We start from the raw sequence: 20,117 nt of genomic DNA, 5'->3' as shown, positions 1-20,117 counted from the left end.
TCTGGAGCACTTCATCAATTGTGGCTCCGAAAAGATGTTGGCCGTCAAAGGGCATGTCTAGCACCTTCGTTTGCACTTCTTGTCTAAATGAAGTAGCCTTAAGCCAGCCCTGGCGCCACAGGACTGCAGCACCAGCTAATTGGCGAAAGCCAGTCATGGCTCCATCTATGGCACAATCTATGATTTCCGCTGCCGAGGCTTGACCTTCTGAGAGCAGTGCCTGGACCTCTTCTTGCATTGTATCAGGTAGCTCCGCCAAATAAGGGACTATGTCTTCCCACAGTTGGCGATTATAACGTCCCAACAGGGCTATAGAGTTGGCGACTTTGATAGTCATGGCTGACGTAGTGGTAAACCGTTTCCCGATGGTATCCAACTTTCTTCCCTCTTTGTCCGGTGGTGCTGACAAGGGAGAGGAAGGGTTGCGGGAATTCTTCTGAGCTGCCTGGGTCACCACTGAATCCGGTTTCGGGTGCCCATGGAAACAAACTGCCGCCTTGGTGGGAGCTTTGTATTTCTTGTCCAGCCGTGGGATCACCGCCGGTATGGAGGCCGGCGTAGCCATCAGTTTCTTTCCCTGGTCCCAGAGAAAGTCTATAATCGGAATTGCTTTAGTGATCTTTTTTGTTTGTTCTTTAAAATCATATAAGAAACATTCTGTTTCCGTTGATTCCATGTCCATGTGGAAACGCTTTGCTGCCCGTTCCACTAACTTATGGAACCCGCCAATGTCCACTGGCGGAGAATCCGACTGGCGTGGTTGGGGTGAAGCTGGGGAGGGCGCGACATACTCGTCGTCTTCGTCCTGATCCGTGCGATCCTCAGGGACTTCACCTTCTTCCATCTCCTCAGCTTCCTCCTCTGAGGATTCCACTACTTGAGGTGAGACTGTCTCATGGGAGGCCTGCGGAGGTGGTCGCGTCTATCGTGGGGCTGCCGGTGGAGCAGATGCAGCCGGCGTTGGGCCCCTATCCTCAGCAGCCCGTGCCTCCGGGAAACGCTGCTTGTAGTCCTGGATGAGAAGTTTAAGGTCATCCACGATGGACACAGGAAGGCACACCATTGGGGTCACTTCCGTCCGTACATGCGCTTGGAAAGAGTGTTCCTGGTAGGTAAACTCCTCTTGTTCCTCATCAGTGCTTTGGCATTTCACGTGGAGGTCTGAGATGGACATAGCTTGAGTCGTAATTTCCTCTTCCGATTCCTCACTCTGGAGAAAGTCAGAAGGTAAGTGGCTCTGCACTTTGCTTGGGGATGTCGTTTCCGGCGTGATCAGCTTCTTTGGCAGTTTGCGCGGTGGTGTCGGCGGAGGCAGCGTCCATGACGACGGTTCCACTAGTTTGGACTTCATCCATGGTTCCGCGTTGTCCCTGGTCGTAGACGACCCTGCCGTCGACGGTTTCGTCGTCGACGGCATGTTCTCCGTCGTCGGTGGTTCAAGCGACGAGATTTTCGTCGTCGTCGATGTTTTCGGCGACGACGCGGTCGTCGTCGACGAGGCACTCGTCGACGATTCATTTCTCGTCGACGATTCATTCCTCGTCGACGTCTTCTTCGTCGACGGTCTTGGTGACGCGTCTTCCGTCGACGGCGGGCTTCTCGTCGTCGACGTCCCTGGTTTGGTCGTCGATGGGTTCCTCGTCGACGGTGTCATCGTCGACGATGGGTTCCTCGTCGACGGTGTCATTGTCGGCGGCCCCGATTTTGACGTCGATGAGCTCTTCGTCGACGGGGTCGTCGTCGACGGCCCCAATTTCGTCGTCGATGATGTTTTAGTCGACGACGGTTTCGGCAGTATGACAGATGGGATGGGCCTACCTGCCGACGACGATGGGGTGGTCGTCGTCGATGCGAGGACTGACGACGCCGTCGTCGACACCGTCGTCGTTGTGGAGACGGCGAGTGGCGTCACAGCTCTCTTTTGCGTGGAAGATGGCGCAGGCTTGGTGGATGAGTGCGCAGGCTTCTTAAAGGCGTGAGAGCCTGTTGCAGACACTGAGGAGGTCGTAGATTTTGCCTCTGAAGATTTCTTTTGCATCTTCATAGGAGGAGTGTGAGGGGCCAGGGGGGTCCCCCCTTGGCCTCTTGAGGGAGACGTCCGAAGTCATGGAGAAGCTGCCCTCTGAGGACACCACATCGTCCCTCTGTTTCAGCCTGTCCAGCCAAATGAGAAGTCGGCCTTCTCTATCCCTCAAGGTCTTATTAGGGAAAGATCGACAGATTTTACAGTCCTTGGGGAAGTGGTCCGGATAAAGGCAGTATAAGCACAGCTCGTGCTTGTCCTCCACATGGAGCCTTTTCTTCCCACATGAAGAGCAGGCCCTGAAAAGGGCTTTCTTCTGGGATCCAGACATTCCTTAAAAAAAGGTAAGGAAAGACAGCACTTACTGCTAGAGAAGAGTCTGAAATATCTCAGTTGAAGAATATGAGAAGGCAATCCTGTTTCCAAGTGAAAAAAGTAGTTTTAGAAGATATCCTGAGGAGAGCTCAGGCTGGAGACTCCCTAGCACAACGTGCGGTAGAAAATCTGAGAGACTGAGGCTCCTGCAGGGAAGGTTCTAGAGGGAGGTGATAGCTGATTGGCTGGCTCTAAGAGTTTGGTCCTTTTTGCATAAGGACAAGGATAGGCTACTAAGGTGAGGCCCTTTGGCCTATTTTTTCTTTATGTATGTCTATAGGACATTACTTTTCTATATACCGGAGGCTCCCGTCTCGACGACGGGGAATGATTCAGGCATGTGAATCTATGAAAGACACCCCCAATACTGGATAACGTGCGAAGGCTCTAGGTGCGACTTGGTGTAGTTTATCGTAAACCCTAAGTTGTGCAGTGTTTGAATTGTTTGTTTTGTGTGTTGTGCACACTGGTTGTACGATCTTGCTTTTATGAGCCAGTCGTCTAAGTAACCACACAAAAGGACTGCAGGGGCAGGCTTCTGAGGACACAGAGAAACAAACTGTTCACGCGATCAAAGAAGAGGAACAAAATGGAAGAGCTAGAATTTCACGGTCAACCACGAGATGGTGGAATATTGCACAGCATATGAATCCATAAATTATTCATGCTGCAAAACTTTTTTTCCTTCTTGATCAGCACTGTCATTTTGGCCTAAAGCTAACGTTTCTTCCTTTACCCAATAATGGCATGTGTACACGGCACAAGAACACCAAATATGATATAAAATGTCAGCCAAACACAATGATTCTGATTGACCCTTACTTGGGGGTTTTCATGACTGCCTGGATATGACAACGTGGTCAATTCCCTGTAATCACACACTTGTGGAGTAGAGCAGATTAGCTTAGCTTAATACGTACGTTCTGTATTTATCAGCTAACGCATCTTATTTTTGTTGTGATTAACTGAAATACAAACAGGAAGGCATGCAAGACAGACATCAATAAAGATGGAACGTTTATTGCTCAGGTCCCAACATAATTGTTCAATTTTCTAACGGTTGGCATTTAGACACTGGATGCACCAGTAGATCAAAGACTGGGTCTCCAAAAAGGAACCCATGCACCTCTTGTGTCTATATGCATTCTCTGACCCCATTCCGTGCAGGGTTTTTGGGGCATGAGTCTGAGGTCACAAAAAAAAGTATGATGCCCAAAAAAACAATAGGCAATTCTGGATCCAGAATGGTGGAATAATGCACAGCACGTGAATCCAGAAATGTTCATGCTACAAAACGTTTTTTGCATGTTTGGCTAACTGCAGGAATAAAATACTGCTGTACTTTTTCTCTACAAATGTAACTACTTTGAAACTAATGAGTCAGACTGAAGTCGGCAAGAAACATTCAGAGAAGGTGTTTAAGATTTTTTCTTGTATAAAACACGAGGTGCTTAGCTTCAGGACAAGTGACAGCATGTGCCAAAAATGCTTTTGAGCTGCAATATATTTATATTGCCTGCACAACAAGGAGCACAGGGAACATCAAAAACAGCAGTGCAGTATTCAGTAACTGTGATTACTCTGGTGTTCACTGAAAGCCACTTAAACTCTAGCTAGAGGGACAAACCTACAACACTGACAGGGGAAAAAAGTATACAAAAGGTCACTTGCCTGGCTTTTCAGAAGGCGGTGTTAACAGGTCCCTGATCTGGGTGTCTTTGATGCCTGGTGCCCACCGCAGATCAAGTGTCCTGAGAAGGGGGCAACTAGAAGTGCTGAGAGCAGAGATGGCGGACCAAGAACAGCCAGCCAGCATGAGGTCTTTCAGGCCTGCAAGGGAATGGAGAACACTATGAAACACCAAATGCATGTTAGTCACCACAGCCACATCTGTACACTTAATCTTGAAAAAAATTTTGGGGAGAAGGCTTCTAGGGTCTGAAAGTGGGAAAATCAAATAACAAGGGTTGCAACTGGAAACAGTTGCATGATCATAACAAAGCAATGAGACCCAGGAAATATACACCCCAATAGTTTAAAGGGCTTGCCCACCAGAGTTGTACAGGTCAGTGAGTGAACAGTCTATTTCAGTGGACCCATGGCTAGATGCACCAATGCTGAGATTAGGATGTATTGATATTAAGATACATGAAGACTATGCAAGAAACTGTTAAGTAAAAATTAGATAGACAAGATGGGTGCCAGTCATCTGGAAATACACTTAAATCTGCTGTTGCAGGAATCCCTTTAGCTGCAGCCTTTGAATTTGCTCTTGCCTGCTACTTGAGAAAGGCACACTTGGGCATGTGTCAGACACGAAGCCATGCATGGTGGCAGAGTAAAGTGCCAGTCAGCTGAATCAGGGCGCTCTGTATGGTAGCACTGAAGATCAATTTTCTCTCTAAAAAAGTTCCCTTTCTGCTCTCCCACTGGTAACTATTGTAGTGAGAAAGCAGTCAAACTGAGTTGGGAATTTTACACTGGGTGGCTGACCCCCACAGATACATGCTTCTCTGCTGCATCAATCTTTTTGCTCTCATTATCTGGAGGAGGGGTATGTCCCAGCTGCCTTGGCACAAGCTCTTTTCCAGCCTGAATGCACAACCAAAGAGTCTGGTGAGACCTGTCCTCCAACGTACCTAGGGTTGTCCAGGGCAGGCGAATATTTATTTTCAACCCTTGGGGACTCGTACCTTGACTGGGTCCTTGAAATTGTCAGTATTCTACTTGGTCACACGTTTAAGCATCAGTAGGTACAGAACAGACCTGAACAGTCTCCACCTGTGGGAAGCTGGGTCTCTCTTGCAGTAACCCTCCTGCTCCCACTTTTTGTCAGATTACTGATGCACTTTGACTTGATGTGCACTGGGTCCCTGCCAATCAGGTTCCCAGGGACTGTGTTCTGTCCCAAAACTGTACCTTGTACACCCAGTTGGCACCTCTCTGGCCACATGTCAGTCCTTTGTAAAAGGTATCATGGGTACAAAGAGCAGTTTGGCCAGGGAAGGCCGCTAAGGGCTGCATCACTTCTTGTGCCACCCTTAGAAGCCCTGTACCTTTTATACACACACTGCAGGCTGCGTGTTTTGGTTCAGAACAAAGTAAAGAGTCGACATGGCACACATCCCTGTTTACCATGCCTACAACCCACCGCCCTGGCATAGGTCAGCCACCCCTCTAGCTGGGTGCCCTATACTAGTGGTGAGGGTACAGGTGCATGAGCCCTGTACTCCTACAGTGTCTTAGCCAGTTCTTAGACACTGAAGGTGCAGTAATGCCATTAAGAGTATATGGTGCAGGGAGGTTATTACAAACTCCACAGCACTATAATGGCTTTACTGAAAACTGGCAAGCTTGGTATCAAACTTCTCAGCACATTAAACCCACACTGATGCCAGTGTTGGATTTAATGAAAAATGCACTCAGAGGGCATCTTGGAGATACCCCCTGAAAAACGACCAGTCTCTGGTGGGTTCCCTGACTGGTACACGCCTGTCTGCGACCACAAGACATGTTTCTGGACCCCTGGAGTTGGAGCCTTTGCTCCCGGAGCACAGAAACAAAGCCTTTCCTGGGTGGAGGTAGTCACACCTACCCCAGGTCAGGAAGATCCATCTGTGGTAGGGAAGCTTAAAAGACTGTGCTGCCTTTGAAATGCAACCCTCAGCCTCTCCTGCTATCAGGAGCAGGCCTGCTTCCTGTCTCCCCTCCTTTTCGGCAGGAAGACAGGTGGGAAATATTAGCGCAGCCAAGAAAGTGTGCCCACCTCTGCCAACACCTTCAGGTGGGGGAGGCGAGGTGAAGGTCACTCTTCAGTGCCTGCCATCTTGCAGATGGCAGGCACTCTCCAATCAGGGTTAGGGATTGTGCCCACTCCTCCACATGGGGTAAGCACACCAAGGGTGTAATCGCTCCAAGGTCAGTAGCCCATTGGATGATCTAGAGACCCCTAAAATGCCCCCGAAATACAGTATTTAGGGGGCAGCCCTGAACCAAGAAGACATAGTCCCACAACCTACGAAGGACAAAAGACGACACTCCGCAGAGGTGACTGCAGAAAAAAATTTACTTGGTCCCAGCCTACCAGCCCATCTGCAGTTGCCAGAGATCCTTCACCAAAAGTTGCATTTTCCTGCACCCAGCGACCTCCAGAACCTCAGGGAGCACTGACTAAAAGACCGGATCTCCTGTGAACAGCAGCTCTGTTCAAAAGAAATTCGCAATACAGACTCTGAGCCTGTGGAGGGCAAAGAAACCAGAAGCCTACGGCCCGAATCCGGGTGGGCCACTGGTCCCAGTGAGGTCCCCCAGTGCTCCAGAGTCCGAGTCCACCGTGGGTCGACCCCTCCGGGACACCCTGATGTCGCCTGCAGCCTTTGCACAGAGTTTAGTCTAAGTGTGTGACATTTGCTGGCCGAGTCTGTACAACAAATGCTTAACACTACCCTCTGATAAAGCCTTACTGCTCGCTCATACTACCAAAAATAGAGTGTAAGGTGCTATCTACCTTTTCCTCTGCCCAGCTTTGGGGTTCCACTGAACTCAGCACACTATACCTAATTTTTACTATAGCATATACAGAGCCAGCTTCCTACACCACCACAAAGTAATCTTCCTCCAACAGCATAAAGCTTTGCTGTGTGTTGGTCCGCTGACCTTTGGGTATGGATAAACTTGTGGAATGCTGTGGTGAAATACAGTGGGGAAGGTCTTCACAGGATAAGGCTCCAAGTCACCCTAGCAATCCTCTGAAGGATTATCATCCCAAAGCAGCAGAGGTTATAGATATGGGTCCTGCATATCAGATGCAGCTGTCCGACTGAGGTGGCAGTTTGTGACTGTGGCAGACGTTAGGGAATGATCGCAGGGAACTGTGGTGGTGCTCTAGTGGTATTAACTCTTCACGTCAGAGAAAGGGGGAATTCGACAAGGCTTTTTCAGAGCCACCTTCGGGCTGGTTTTGAATTTTGACTCCAAGGGTGGTTTGTCAGACTATGGCTGAGCTGGCGTTGGTAGATGTCTGAGGCTGTAAGTGGGGGTCGTTTTTTGAAACCGAGGGAGTGGAGCAGTTCTCTAAGGATAGAGAAGTCACAGAACCAGGATTCAAACCCTAAGGTTGTGCATCTTATGGTTAGTCTTGGGCCTCGAGGTGAAACGACCTCAGCAGCAGTGATTGGGTTCAGTAAGAGACTTTTCAAAGTCGATCTTGGGGTGGTGGTGTTAGTTTGTCTGGCATCCATTGTTCTGTTGTGATGGAAATTCCTCCTCCTTGCTCTTATGCGTCAAGAGGACAGTACCAGAGGGCTTCGTTCATGTGAAGGACATACGACTGGCTTCCACTCTTGTAGAATGATTCCTTATGCTCTGGAGATTGTGGCAGATGTTACAGACCGAAAAGCGATGGTAACATGACGGAGCATGTGCATCTGCAGCAAAGCATGCTACCAACACTCAAGTACTACATTATTAAAGCCCAATCCAGCGTTAAAGGCCACATCTTAAGGCAACGGCCTTTAACGAGGGAGCGGACCTTAATATTGCCTGCTACAGAGAGGCAGAAGGCTACTAGAACATTCCGCCCCTAGAATGGAAAATGTTCTAATTAGTAAAACAAAGGCCTCACGGAACCCAAGGGGGTTCAAAACCCCTTGGGCTCCGTGAGGCCTTTGTTGACAGCAACACCTGTGAACGACAAACACTGGAATGTTGGCGCTCCAAGCTTTTACTGGCCATTAGATGCCCGGAGCACTCCACTGCTTCATCTCTCATATGGAAGCACCATTGTTCCATCTCCTCTATGGGAGCACCATTGTTACTCTATCCAGACTTGAGACCTCCATTTGAAATAAAGTGTACATTGAAGCTCCAAAATCTATTGTGAGTAGGCTGCATTTTAGTGCCTGCTACTAGTTTGCTCACCATTTTGGCATAAGGAAGTTAACTTTATTCAGTATTAGCACATTGGAATGTTGGAACTACGAGCTTTTACTGGTCATTAGATGCCCGGAGCACTCCACTGTTTGCAATGGAGCTACCAACATTCCAGTGTAGCAGTCACTAAAATGCGGCCTACCCACAAAGCCCTCAACGAAGAACTACTATCCTTCATAGAAGTAAATGATAAACTTGACTTAGCGCAACACGGTTTCCATCCCTGCCACAGCACAGAATCTGCACTAATCGCTGCTACAGAGGAAATACGTATCCAGCTCGATGGGAGCATTATTAGTTCTACTCGACTTATCGGCAGCGTTTGATACAGTCGATCACCATACTCTCATTCAGCTCCTGGCGGATATAGGAGTTGTAAACAAATCCTCAGACATTCTCCGGTCATACCTAACTGGTAGAGAGCAATCCATTCAGATGGATGAACATAAGTCGCGTATATATGCCCTGCCGTGTCCCGCAGGGATCATCACTTTCCCCTACCCTATTTAATGTTTACGTCATTCTACTAACCAAACTCATATGCTTCCTTGGTTTTAAAGTAGTATGTTACGTCGACGACACACAAATATTCGTCTCCTTAACATCCAAATCTGAGGAAGTGGCACTTAATTGTAACAATTGCATGCGTCACATTATTACATGGCTGTCGGACAATTGTTTAAAATTGAATACCGGAAAGACTGGAGTGGTCATGTTTGGAAAAGGTACTTCCATTTGGAACTCTACTTGGTGGCCGGAAGTAGCAGGGTCCTGCCCTTTGCCTGTCAAGCAAGTTAAAAATCTTGGGGTCAAAATTGATGACCAGCTTTCTCTGACCAAGTTAATACTATCTCCTCATGCTTTTACACTTTGAAGGTTCTTCATAAGATTTTACCTTTTATCCCCATGGCCCTCAGTAAGAGTCATTACTGCGTTAGTACTTTCCAAGATCGATTATTGCAATGCCCTCTATTTGGGAGCAAAGAGGAGCGTAATATGCAAACTGCAGATCTTACAGAAAGCAGCGGCTCGTAACACTCCTTAAAATTCCAAAATTCAGCCCCATAAGCCAAGCTATCCGAAACCTGCACTGGCTACCAGTCCAAGGAAGGATTCATTTTAAATCCTTGTGCATCTTGCATAAGACCCTGCAGTCTACCTCAACCAACATGATCAGGCGTTATACTCCACAGCGAGAGCTTAGATCAGTATCAGCCTCTCTGTTGGTGGTACCAAGGATCAGGACGTTAAAGTGGGGTGGCAGAAGTTTCCTGCACCTGGCACCTAAACTATGGAATACGATGCCCATCAGTCTCAGAAAGCAAAGCAATTAGCTACTGTTCAGAAAGGTCTTGAAAAAATGGCTATTCGCTCAAACACCTTCGCGGATTACGGCGGTCCTTATACAGATTTACAACAGCTAGCGCTAAGACACCACAGCAAACACGCTCAACAAAAACCCTCATTTCATTTAATTTCAAATCGGGGGCCCATAAGTCTGGACAGAGGCACGATGGTGCTCCCACAGAGGAGATGATCAGCTGTCAACTGGGGGCAGACCAACTGCAGAAGTTGTGAGGATTTTCAAGCAGGGCATTTTGTATATGCAGTAAATTCAGGTAAAGAAATCCTTGCTTGCATCTCCCCCAGTGTGGCATCCACGTGGATGCTGACCCATTCCAAGTTTCTCTCCCATACAGAATATTTCATGAGACTGTTACTCTGGAAAACTATTAGTGGATCCAGAGTAGCTTCTATTAACTGGACATTGTTTGCCTACTTTCATTGGTTTTCAGACCCTAAACTCTTCAGAGGGACTCCGTTCTTGTGGTAAGTTTTTGGGCCAACAGGCTTTCTTTAGTGTATGGTTGAAAGTTTGGTGCAGAGATGAAGAGCAGAGAAAATATCTAGACTATGTACTTTTTATCTTTCTATGGAACATGTCTGCCCAACTAAACTGTTTACAGAGTAAATCCAAACGAACCACAAAGTGGTTGTCCAGTGTGCGAACACTGCCATAACGCTCACTGTTCGCGATTCCATAGCCAAATTGCAGCAAACTCGTTTGACGCTTTACTGCAGCTACAGAAAGCGCTGGCACCTATGTTTTGTAATATAATGTTAGCTCTCCTACCCTACTCGGATTTTAATGAATTTCCATTCTTTGACAAGACAGTAATGACAGGAGAAAAGGGCTCACATTGGAAAGATGAATGAAAGCAATTGAAATAAATTCCGAATAGAACACCACCAAGGAAAAGGAGTTATGGGGCAGATTGGGAGTACAGTGGGAGTGCACTGAGACGTTAGAAGAGCAACTGGTTTCCTCAAATAAACTGTTTTATAGCAACTTGTACTCTTGGTGAAAATCTGCTACTTATCACTGCCTATATGTCAAACTAGACTTTAGTTTCATATCAGCAGCCCTTCACACATAATGGTGACCACTTATATAAATTATTGCCCAAGCATAGTCCACTGGAAAATATACCTAGGATGGAGGAACCGAGCGAAAAAATTAGCAATTTAACCAACTTAGATGGCATTAGGAGCGGATGTTTCGGTATTCATCTTTCATGTTGGTTGAGATGAAATGCAGGGCCTGTATCAGTGATGGAGAGTACTACAAGATATTGGTGCTGTTTCATTAAACAGAATAAAGAATATTCCTTATCCGAGTAACATCCAAACACTAGTCTGGATATTTTTTAAATCTTTGTGGGATATGTCTAGATGCACAGACCATGTTGCCGGGATGAGGCAAATTGCAATTCTAAAATCCTTTGGGGAAAGAATGCCTTGTCAAGCCCCCAGTGAAGTTGAGAAGAATATCTGCTGCTGGAAATTATAGAAAATGTGCTCTTAATTTTACGCAGGCTGGAAATGGGTTTTTAGAGCAGGAAAACTGAAATATCAAAAGCCATCGAAAACACTCACCAGGTAGCCTATTGACGAGCCACGTTAGTTGCTTTTTGGAGATGTTAGTCCAGCTGAGATCAAGTATGACTGGCTGCCGCTTGATGATGCCGCTGAGAGCTTGTGGGACTATGGTCTTCCACCGGCTCAGATCAATCTTTGTCCACAGTCTCTTGTCGCAACACCTGCCCAGACAGATGGAAGAAATGGATTAGACCTTTAACATGTCACAGAAGTGGCTACTATGGAAATGGAACCATTAAGAGCCAATCCCTGTAGATATTTATAATCTTCAAAGGGACTAGCATCTTTTATTCTACAACCTCCAACTTTGAAAATGACCAAAAGCGTACCTACAGCGCCCGCTCTCTATTGTAGCACTCCAAACATTACAGCTACGCGACAAAACTAGTCTGCTAACGTAGGTCAAAAAATGACTACGCTATTAAAAATCGTGTCCCCTTACCACAATCAGCTCCAAATCATATTTTACACTACGAATTGGGGCTTCCTTATTTGAGCAACAACATAAGACTGGCTCCAGTCTTGTTGTGGCTATCAGTATGGCGGAGATCTACAGTGGATTTGACACAAGCCATTATCAAGGACTGTTGTAAATTAGATTATTATAAAAGAATTGGATGGATTAGTTACTTACCTGTAATCCTAGTTCTGTTCCAGGGGTATCCTCATCAAAGTCATAAGCACATGAATATTCCCGCCCATGTGCGGGACCCCGGAAAACATATCATATATATGTAGCTCTACATATATGTATATGTACATGTATAAAAAACCACACAATGCAGTCCTCTCTGGAAAAGCTCAATGCTGCAATAGAAATCTTTGCATATAAAAAATTCCAATAAAAGAAGGGAGAAAGAAAACCTTTGAAAACTGATTTATTATACAGCAGAAAAGGTAATCCTGCAAGGAAAGTGAAAGTATTGTCAGCATATAGGCTGCATTGTAGAAGAAAACCATAGAGTAGAAAGCTGAAAAGCTAACTCACATACAGTAACAGAAAACTGGCACCGTGCCTTTAAATCAGCCATGGCCCCTAGCTCCCATCATGCCTCAGGGGTGACAGTTGGGTCAGTTGTTCTTTGCGGATAACCGCAGACCATTTAAAAAACAGATATATATTTCACCGGATTACTTGCCCGGGGAGGTGAGTGGGTTTCTTATGACTGATGAGGATACCCCTGGAAGAGAACCAGGATTACAGTTAAATAACTAATCCTTCCCTTCCAAGGGATCCTCATCAATAGTCATAAGCACATGAATAGAATAGCAAGCCCATCCCCTCATCCTGCGGGCAAGTATACAGAGAAAACTCCAGACATTAGAAAACCGCCATAAGGCAGACAGACTCCACAATTATCAACACTGCAACAGATTCCGCAAGGAATCCTGGCCCACTTGGGTATCTGCTCTGGAGTCTGAATCTAGGCAATAATGCCTGGTAAATGTGTGTACTGATTTCCAAGTTGCAGCTTTGCAAATCTCGGCCATCGGAACATTGTGCAGGAAAGCCACTGTTGCCGCTTTACCCCTAGTCGAGTGAGCTTTAGGAGAAGCGACCAAAGGTTTATTTGCCACACCCTCTTGAGATCCAGTGAATGCAGAGACCTCTCCGCTGGAGTCGTAGGGTTTGGAAAGAAAGAGGGTAAAGAAATCGTCTGATTTACATGGAACTCAGACACCAGCTTCGGCAGAAAGGAAGGGTGGGTTCGCATAACTACCCTATTATGGTGGAAGACTGTATAGGGCTCGTTGGAGGATAGCACCTGAATTTCGCTCACTCTGCGCGCAGAAGTGATTGCTACCAGTAACGCCACCTTCCACGTAAGGTGTTGCAACGTAGCCTTATGAATGTGTTCAAAGGGAGGCCCCATCAGTTTAGACAATACTAGGTTCAATTCCTAAGGAGGGGAAGGAGGTCTAACAGAGGGGGTAAACCTTCTTTAGCCCCTGTAGGAAGTCCTTTACCACTTGTAGCTGGAAAAAAGAGGGTTGGTTAGGAGATTTACGGTAAGCTGTAATGGCAGCAAAATGTACTTTTATGGATGAATATTTCAATCCAGACTTGGCCAAATAGAGCAAGTAAGGCAAGATGACGTCCTCCTGGCCAGTAACTGTACTCCAACCGTTCTGTCTACACCACAAGTAAAACCTCTTCCATTTCATAGAGTATGAGGATCTTGTGGAAGGTCTCCTTGACTCCCGCTAAATGTCCATGCAGTCTGCAGGGAGGTTTAGGTGTCCGTACTGCAGGAATTCAGGAGCCATGCTGTTAAGCTGAGAGAGGGAAGGCTGGGATGCAAGATCTCCCCCCCCTCCCCCCATCTTGGTTAGAAGTTCCAGCCTGCACGGAAGCCTCTGATGAGGGCGAATTGATAGCTGCAACAGATCCGGGTACCGCCACTGGCGAGGTCAGTCTGGTGCTATTAGGATCATCTTCATCCTGGACCTGAGGAGCTTTGCCACTACCTTTGGAAAGAGAGCGAGGGAAGAGGAAAGGCGAATGCAAACGTCCCTGACCAGCTTATCAAAAGTGCATTCCCCCTCGTTCCTGGTCAGTAGAACCTGGATGCGAAGGCGTGGCATTTTTTGTTTTCGTCGTTTGTGAAGAGATCGATGGAGGGATGACCCCACTGCCGAAAAATGATGTCTGCCACCACATGGTTGTGAAGCACTCAGTCCTCTTGTTCTTGAAAGTGGCGATTGAGCAAGTCTGCTCGAACATTCTGCTCTCCTGGCAGATGAACTGCCGTGATAGATAGGTTCCTGGCCAGTAGCCAGTGCCAAATCGCTTGGGCTTCGAGAGACAGAGGACGAGAACGTGTTCCACCATGTTTGTTTAAATAGTACATGGTGGTTGTGTTGTCCGATTGAATTAAAATTGAGTCTGATTGTATGGCAGGTTGAAAAGCCTTGAGAGCCAAGTGAACTGCTCTCCGCTCGAGCATGTTGATATGATAAGTTTTCTCCTTGGGTGACCATCTTCCCTGTGTCTGAAGGGGGCCTAGATGTGCGCCACAACCCTGGAGAGAAGCGTCTGATCAGGGATTGCACTGGCAGAGGCTGATGAAAAGGAACACCCACTGTGAGATTCTGTGGATGCATCTACAAGAGATGGACTGCTTCGCACTGGGAGATAATGTAATGCGATCGTTCCTCTGCCCTGATGCTTGATTCTACTTGTCTTCTAGGTCTTGCTGAAGTGGCCTCATCCTCAACCTGGCATTGGGAATGAGGAAGATGCAGGAGGCCATTGAGCCCAGCAGAGATGCCACCTGTCGTACTGAAGGCTGAGAAGCTTGAAGAGTGGTGTTGCCTTTTACTGTCATTGATGACAGTCTGTCCTCCAAAGGACACACTTGTCCTAGGGCGGAGTTGATAGTGCCCTCTAGATAGTGGATTGACTGTGTGGGTTGAAGGACCGACTTGTCCAGATTGACTGAAGTCCCAGACAGTGGAGTAGGTCCAGGCACATGAGAAGATGCTTCTGCAGTAGGAGTTGAGAAGAGTCCTTTAGTTGCCAATCGTCCAGGTATGGATAGACGTGTAGGCCTTGCAGATGTAAGAAGGCTGCTACTACTGCCATGCATTTCGTAAACACCCTTGGCGCTGACTTGAGACCAAAGGGTAAGACTGTGAATTGGTAGTGGTCTTTTCCTATAGAGAACCGAAGGAACTTGCGATGGCGTGCCGTGATGGGAATGTGGAAGTATGCATCCTGAAGATCCACTGAGCACATCCAATCGCCTTTTTGTAAGTGTGGAAAAATTTGATGAAGAGACAGCATTCAAAATTTTTCTTTTTTGACCAATTTGTTCAGGAACCGAAGGTCTAATATGGGTCTGAACTTGTTTGGCTGGTCTCTTTTCCCCGACAAGAAAGTATCTGGAATAGACTCCTTTTCCTCTAGTGGGGGGGGACCTCTTCTATTGATTGCTTTAAGAGAAGGGTCGCCACCTCCTGACGCAGGAGATCCAGATGATGCTGCCTGGATGTTATCGGAGGAGAGTCTTTTGGAGCCTTGCAGAAACGTAGCGCGTATCCATTGTTTTGTATATTTAGCACCCATTGATCTTTTGTTATCCTGCGCCACTCTTGAGCGTAGTGCTTGATACTTCCTCCCACTGGAGTGCGGAACGGTGCTGGAGGAAGCATTTGCTCATTGCTTCCCTGCTGTCTTAGGGGTGGAGGTGGATTGTTGCTGGTGTGCTCTTCCCTTCGAGGAGCGTTGGCCCTGGTACTGGGATTTCCCCTGCTTGCCTTGTAACCATTGAGGGGTTTGAACCCTCTGTTGGTTTCCGGTCTTATTATAGGGCCTGTAACGCCTCCTGAAATCCTTCATTCTCTCAAGGCCCACCGCCTTCAGAGTGTCTAATTCAGTTTTCATTCTTCCCATTTCCTCATCTGTATGGGACACAAACAGAGAGGTACCTGGGTAGGGAAGATTCATTATGCGTTGTTGTGCATCGGGCTTCAGAGCCGTTAGGCGTAACCAGGAGGAACAACGTGCACAAATGCCATGAGCATAGGAGTGGGCTGCTAGAGACATGCAATCAGCTGCAGTGCTTATGACTTGGTTTGATACCAGAGCACCCTCGTGAATGATCTGAGAAGTCCTGCTGATCTTCTTTCGGAAGCTTCTCTTTAAAACGGTCCAAAGAATCCCACAGGGATCTGTCATATCTCCCTAACAAAGCTGCTGCGTTGGAAACTTATGGTGAGGAGGCCGCTGAACCGCAGGCTTTCCGCCCCCGAGCATCCGGAGCCTTACTATCCTAGTCAGGAGGAACAGAGGACAAGGATGCCACTGAATGTGTTTCTCGCTGCTGCAATTATCACTGAGTCAGGAGGAGGATCTGATCTCAGGAAGAGAGGATCTGATGCGGCCGGCTTGTACTTCTTTAGAATTCTCGCAGGAGCTGTTTTGGCGGAGGCCGGTGTTAGAAAAACCTCCATTACCGGTTCGATGACACCCGGTACCAAATGGAGCAGAGGCCTTGAAACTGATCTTTGATGCAAAGTCTCAAAGAAGATGGATGTCGTCGTTTGAGTAGGGGCCATGGTGATGTTCAACTTTTGTGCACCTCTTGTGAGCACATCATGGAACGTATTGATATCATCTATAGGAGAAATCCTGCTAGGCGGACTGTGTGAGGGTGGGAGAATAATCTCTTTGAAGAATGAGTAGAGGAAGACGACCAAGATGGTGTACGTCGCTCAGAAGATCTGCCCCGGTGCTCTCTAGTGCGAGTGTGAGGTGACTTGTCCACTTCTTGCACCAATCGTTGTAACGGGGATCTATGTAAAGGGCTCGTATATTGAGCCGCCCTTTGCACGGCACATGCCGACACTGGTTTCCAGAGATGCAGGGGTTACAACCACCTGGGAGAGAGATGTATTGAAGGAGATCTCTGTCTCTCTGGAGAACGTCTTGTAGGAGAACCTACAGGCTCTTCAGAATGCCTGGATGCAATGTGAGAAGATGCAATTGTCTGTGGGGAACTGACAGAATGAGAAGAGGCCCCACGGGATCTTGAACTCGACCTCCGCCGCGAAGAGCGATGCGATGTCACCGTCGAGTGCCTATATGTAGATCTGCTCTGTGTCACCAGAATGGGGAGACTCTGGTTGTGGAATGTCTCCTCGACGTCGAAGGCCTCGACATCGAATGGAATCTGGAGCCTCCAGATCTTGTTCTTGAAGGTGAGCGTTTCCGGTTCGACGGAAAAAGCCTCCTCGACATCGAACTATGCCTCGACGTCGATCTTTCTGGTCTCGACGTCGAATGTGAAATAGCTCTTCTAGACGTCGAACGTCGCCTCGACACAGACGGAGATGGTACCTGTCTCGACCTCTAACATCGTCTGGATGACAGACGGAGATTTATGCTTCGGCGTCGATCGCTGTTGACTCTGCGACGACGGAGCCTGCCTCGACGTCGAACGCTGCCTCGACGGCAATGACGGAGACTTGTCTCTCGACGTTGGGCGAGCCGGCACCAACGGAGATTGCTGCCTCAACGCCGATCGTCGCCTGATTGACGATGACGGAGGCAATGACATACCTTTGATCCTCGACGACGATCTGTATTCTTTCGACGGCGAGCCCACCGTTGATGGTCTTCTTTTCGCCATTTTTGACACTGAAGAATGGGTTTGAGACCCCGAGCCAGACGCCAATGGAGGGCCCACTGGCTTCTTACTTATAGAAGGCTACTCCTTCCTCTTCTTCAGTGGTGACCTGCCTCTGGAGGAAGATCTTCTCCTCTCTGCCAGTCCACAGATGCGAATCTTCTACCTGTCCTTTAAAGTTCTTCTAGACAGATGCTGGCCATGTTGGCAAGTGTTAGGATCATGGTCTGAAGGGAAACACAAAATACAGACCGGATGAGAGTCTGTTTTTGCCTTCTTGCCACAGGAGGGGCAAGGATCAAAAAGGGAAGGCATTTCTGTATGAAAAACAGTGCACAAACCCTCAAAAAATCCCTGAAAGGTACTTCAACACTTAAAAAATGTCGATTGAAAAAGGTTTTACTACAGAAATGAGTAATTTTCGGACAAAAAAGTAGAGCTGTAGAGACCACGGTTCTGTCAGAAGGAGCCGGAAAGAACAACTGACCTAACTGTCACCCCTGAGGTATGATGGGAGCTAGGGGTCATGGCTGCCTCAAAGGCACGGTGCCAGTTTTCTGTTACTGTTTGCGAGTTAACTTTTCAGCTTTCTACTCTATGGTTTTCTTCTACAATGCAGCACATGAGCTGACAATGCTTTCTCTTTCCTTGCAGGATTACCTTTTCTACTGTATAATAAAGCAGTTTTCAAAGGTTTTCCTTCTCCCTGCTTTTATTAGAATGTTTTATATGCAAAGATTTCTATTGCAGCATTGTTGAGCTTTTCCAGAGGACTGCATTGTATGTTTTTTATATATGTGTGTATATATATATATATATATATATGTATATATATATATATATATATATATGTATATATATATATATATATATATATATATATATATATATACACACATACATATATGTAGAGCTACATATATGATATATGCTTTCTGGGGTCCCGCACATGGGCGGGAATATTCATGTGCTTATGACTATTGATGAGGATCCCCTGGAAGAGAAGGTTAAATTACGTAGAGGTCCATCTGAAAGCGTTGGGGATGGGAGAATTATTTCGGGACCCCGAGTCCTGCAAAAGGGTTTCAAAGAAAAGAATAACTGATTTATTCATTAACCCCTTCGCTGCAGCGGCAATTCCGCCGCAGTGCTAGGGGGAGGAGGGGCCGCGCGGCGCTCACATGCTCGTGACGGAACCGCTCTGTCACTGCCCCGCCCGAATGAATATGCTCCTTACCAGTATGCATCTGTTCTTGGCATGTAGGGCTGCTAACATTCATATCTATAGCATAGATCGCCGCCTAGTGTTGGGTCCGGATGATTGCACGTTGTTGTCCTGGAAGAGTCTTCGAAGTATCACGAGATAGGTGGCTCCTCCCCTGGACTAAAGTGCGCATGGGCATCGACTCCATCCCTAGATTGTTTTTAGCCATTGTGGCCAAGATGGAGTGTGATGGCGTCAGCGATGTCCATGCTAAATGTTGAATGCAAGAAAGGTCTGCAGCCGCTACGGGCGCCGGGGAGGAGGGCGGGCGATATGAATGTTAGCAGCCCTACATGCCAAGAACAGATGCATACTGGTAAGTAGCATATTCAGTTCGAGGCATGTGGGCTGCTAAATTAATATCTATAGCATAGAATACATAGCAGTCCCTCCATTAACGGCGGCCGCCCGTGCCAGCTGCAGAAGTCTGAAAGAGTGTTTTCAGAACAGCCTGTCCTACAGCTGCCTGCTGTTTGGAATGCACATCTACACAGTAATGTTTGGTAAATGTATGTGGTGTAGACCATGTGGCTGCTCTACAAATGTCTTCCAAAGGAATGTTGCCGAGGAATGCCATGGAGGACCCCAACTTGCGTGTGGAGTGTGCCCGGGGGGGAGGGGGGGGGGCGGACGGGGACCGTTAAAGTACGCTTAGCTTTCTGATAGCAAATCCGAATACACTTAAAGATCCACCTGGCTATTCCTGCTTTGGAAATGGGATTGCCTTTGTGCTGGGCTGAGAAGGCAACAAAGAGCTGTTGTGTTTTACGAAAATCTTTTGTTCTGTCAATGTAGTACATTAACGCCCTTTTGACGTCTAGCGTATGGAGCATTCTTTCCGCCACTGTATCAGGGTTTGGAAAGAATGCGGGCAGTTCAATGGTTTGGTTGACATGAAACTGCGACACCACCTTAGGAAGGACCTTGGGGTTTGTGCGGAGCACCACCCTGTTTGAATGAATTTGGATAAATGGCTCTTGTATCGTGAGCACCTGTAGCTCACAAACACGCCTAAGAGACGTGATGGCAATGAGAAAAGCCACTTTCCATGTTAAGAATTGAATCTCACAGGAATGTAGAGGCTCAAAAGGTGGGCCCATCAGCCTGGTGAGGACCACATTAAGGTTCCATACCGGAGCTGGCGGGGTCCTGGGAGGGATGACCTGTTTCAACCCTTCCAGGAAGGCTTTAATGGCAGGCACTCTGAAAACAGAGAGATGCTGCCTGTTTTTGAAGGTAAGCCGCTATGGCGGACAAGTGTATCCGAATGGAAGCGTATGCTAGATTGCATTTGTAAAGATGTAACAAATAGCAGATGATGTTAGGGATGGATGCATCTAGCGGGTTGATATTGTGGTCTGTACAGTAAACGACAAACCGCTTCCATTTAGCTGCATAGCAGGCTCTGGTAGTGGGCTTTCTGGCCTCCCGTATGATGTCCATGTATTCGGGA

General features: G+C 47.3%; 1 protein-coding gene across 2 annotated transcripts in view; it reads right to left on the bottom strand.

Moving 5' to 3' along the window:
• The window catches only part of KDM2A (lysine demethylase 2A), a 789,087-nt gene that overhangs the window by 101,463 nt on the left and 667,507 nt on the right, over positions 1 to 20,117 (bottom strand). For both annotated transcript variants that reach the window (XM_078657462.1, XM_078657547.1), the window contains 2 exons: positions 11,267 to 11,430; positions 4,070 to 4,228 (listed from right to left, as the gene is read on the bottom strand). In XM_078657462.1, coding sequence (XP_078513588.1) covers positions 4,070 to 4,228; positions 11,267 to 11,430 — 323 coding nt within the window. The remainder of the gene's footprint in view (positions 1 to 4,069; positions 4,229 to 11,266; positions 11,431 to 20,117) is intronic.

This window comes from Lissotriton helveticus, chromosome 1_1, assembly GCF_964261635.1.
Source record: "Lissotriton helveticus chromosome 1_1, aLisHel1.1, whole genome shotgun sequence".
NCBI lineage: Eukaryota > Metazoa > Chordata > Amphibia > Caudata > Salamandridae > Lissotriton > Lissotriton helveticus.
The sequence above is the reverse complement of the archived record's forward strand: the minus strand, read 5'-3'. Positions and strand labels throughout refer to the sequence as shown.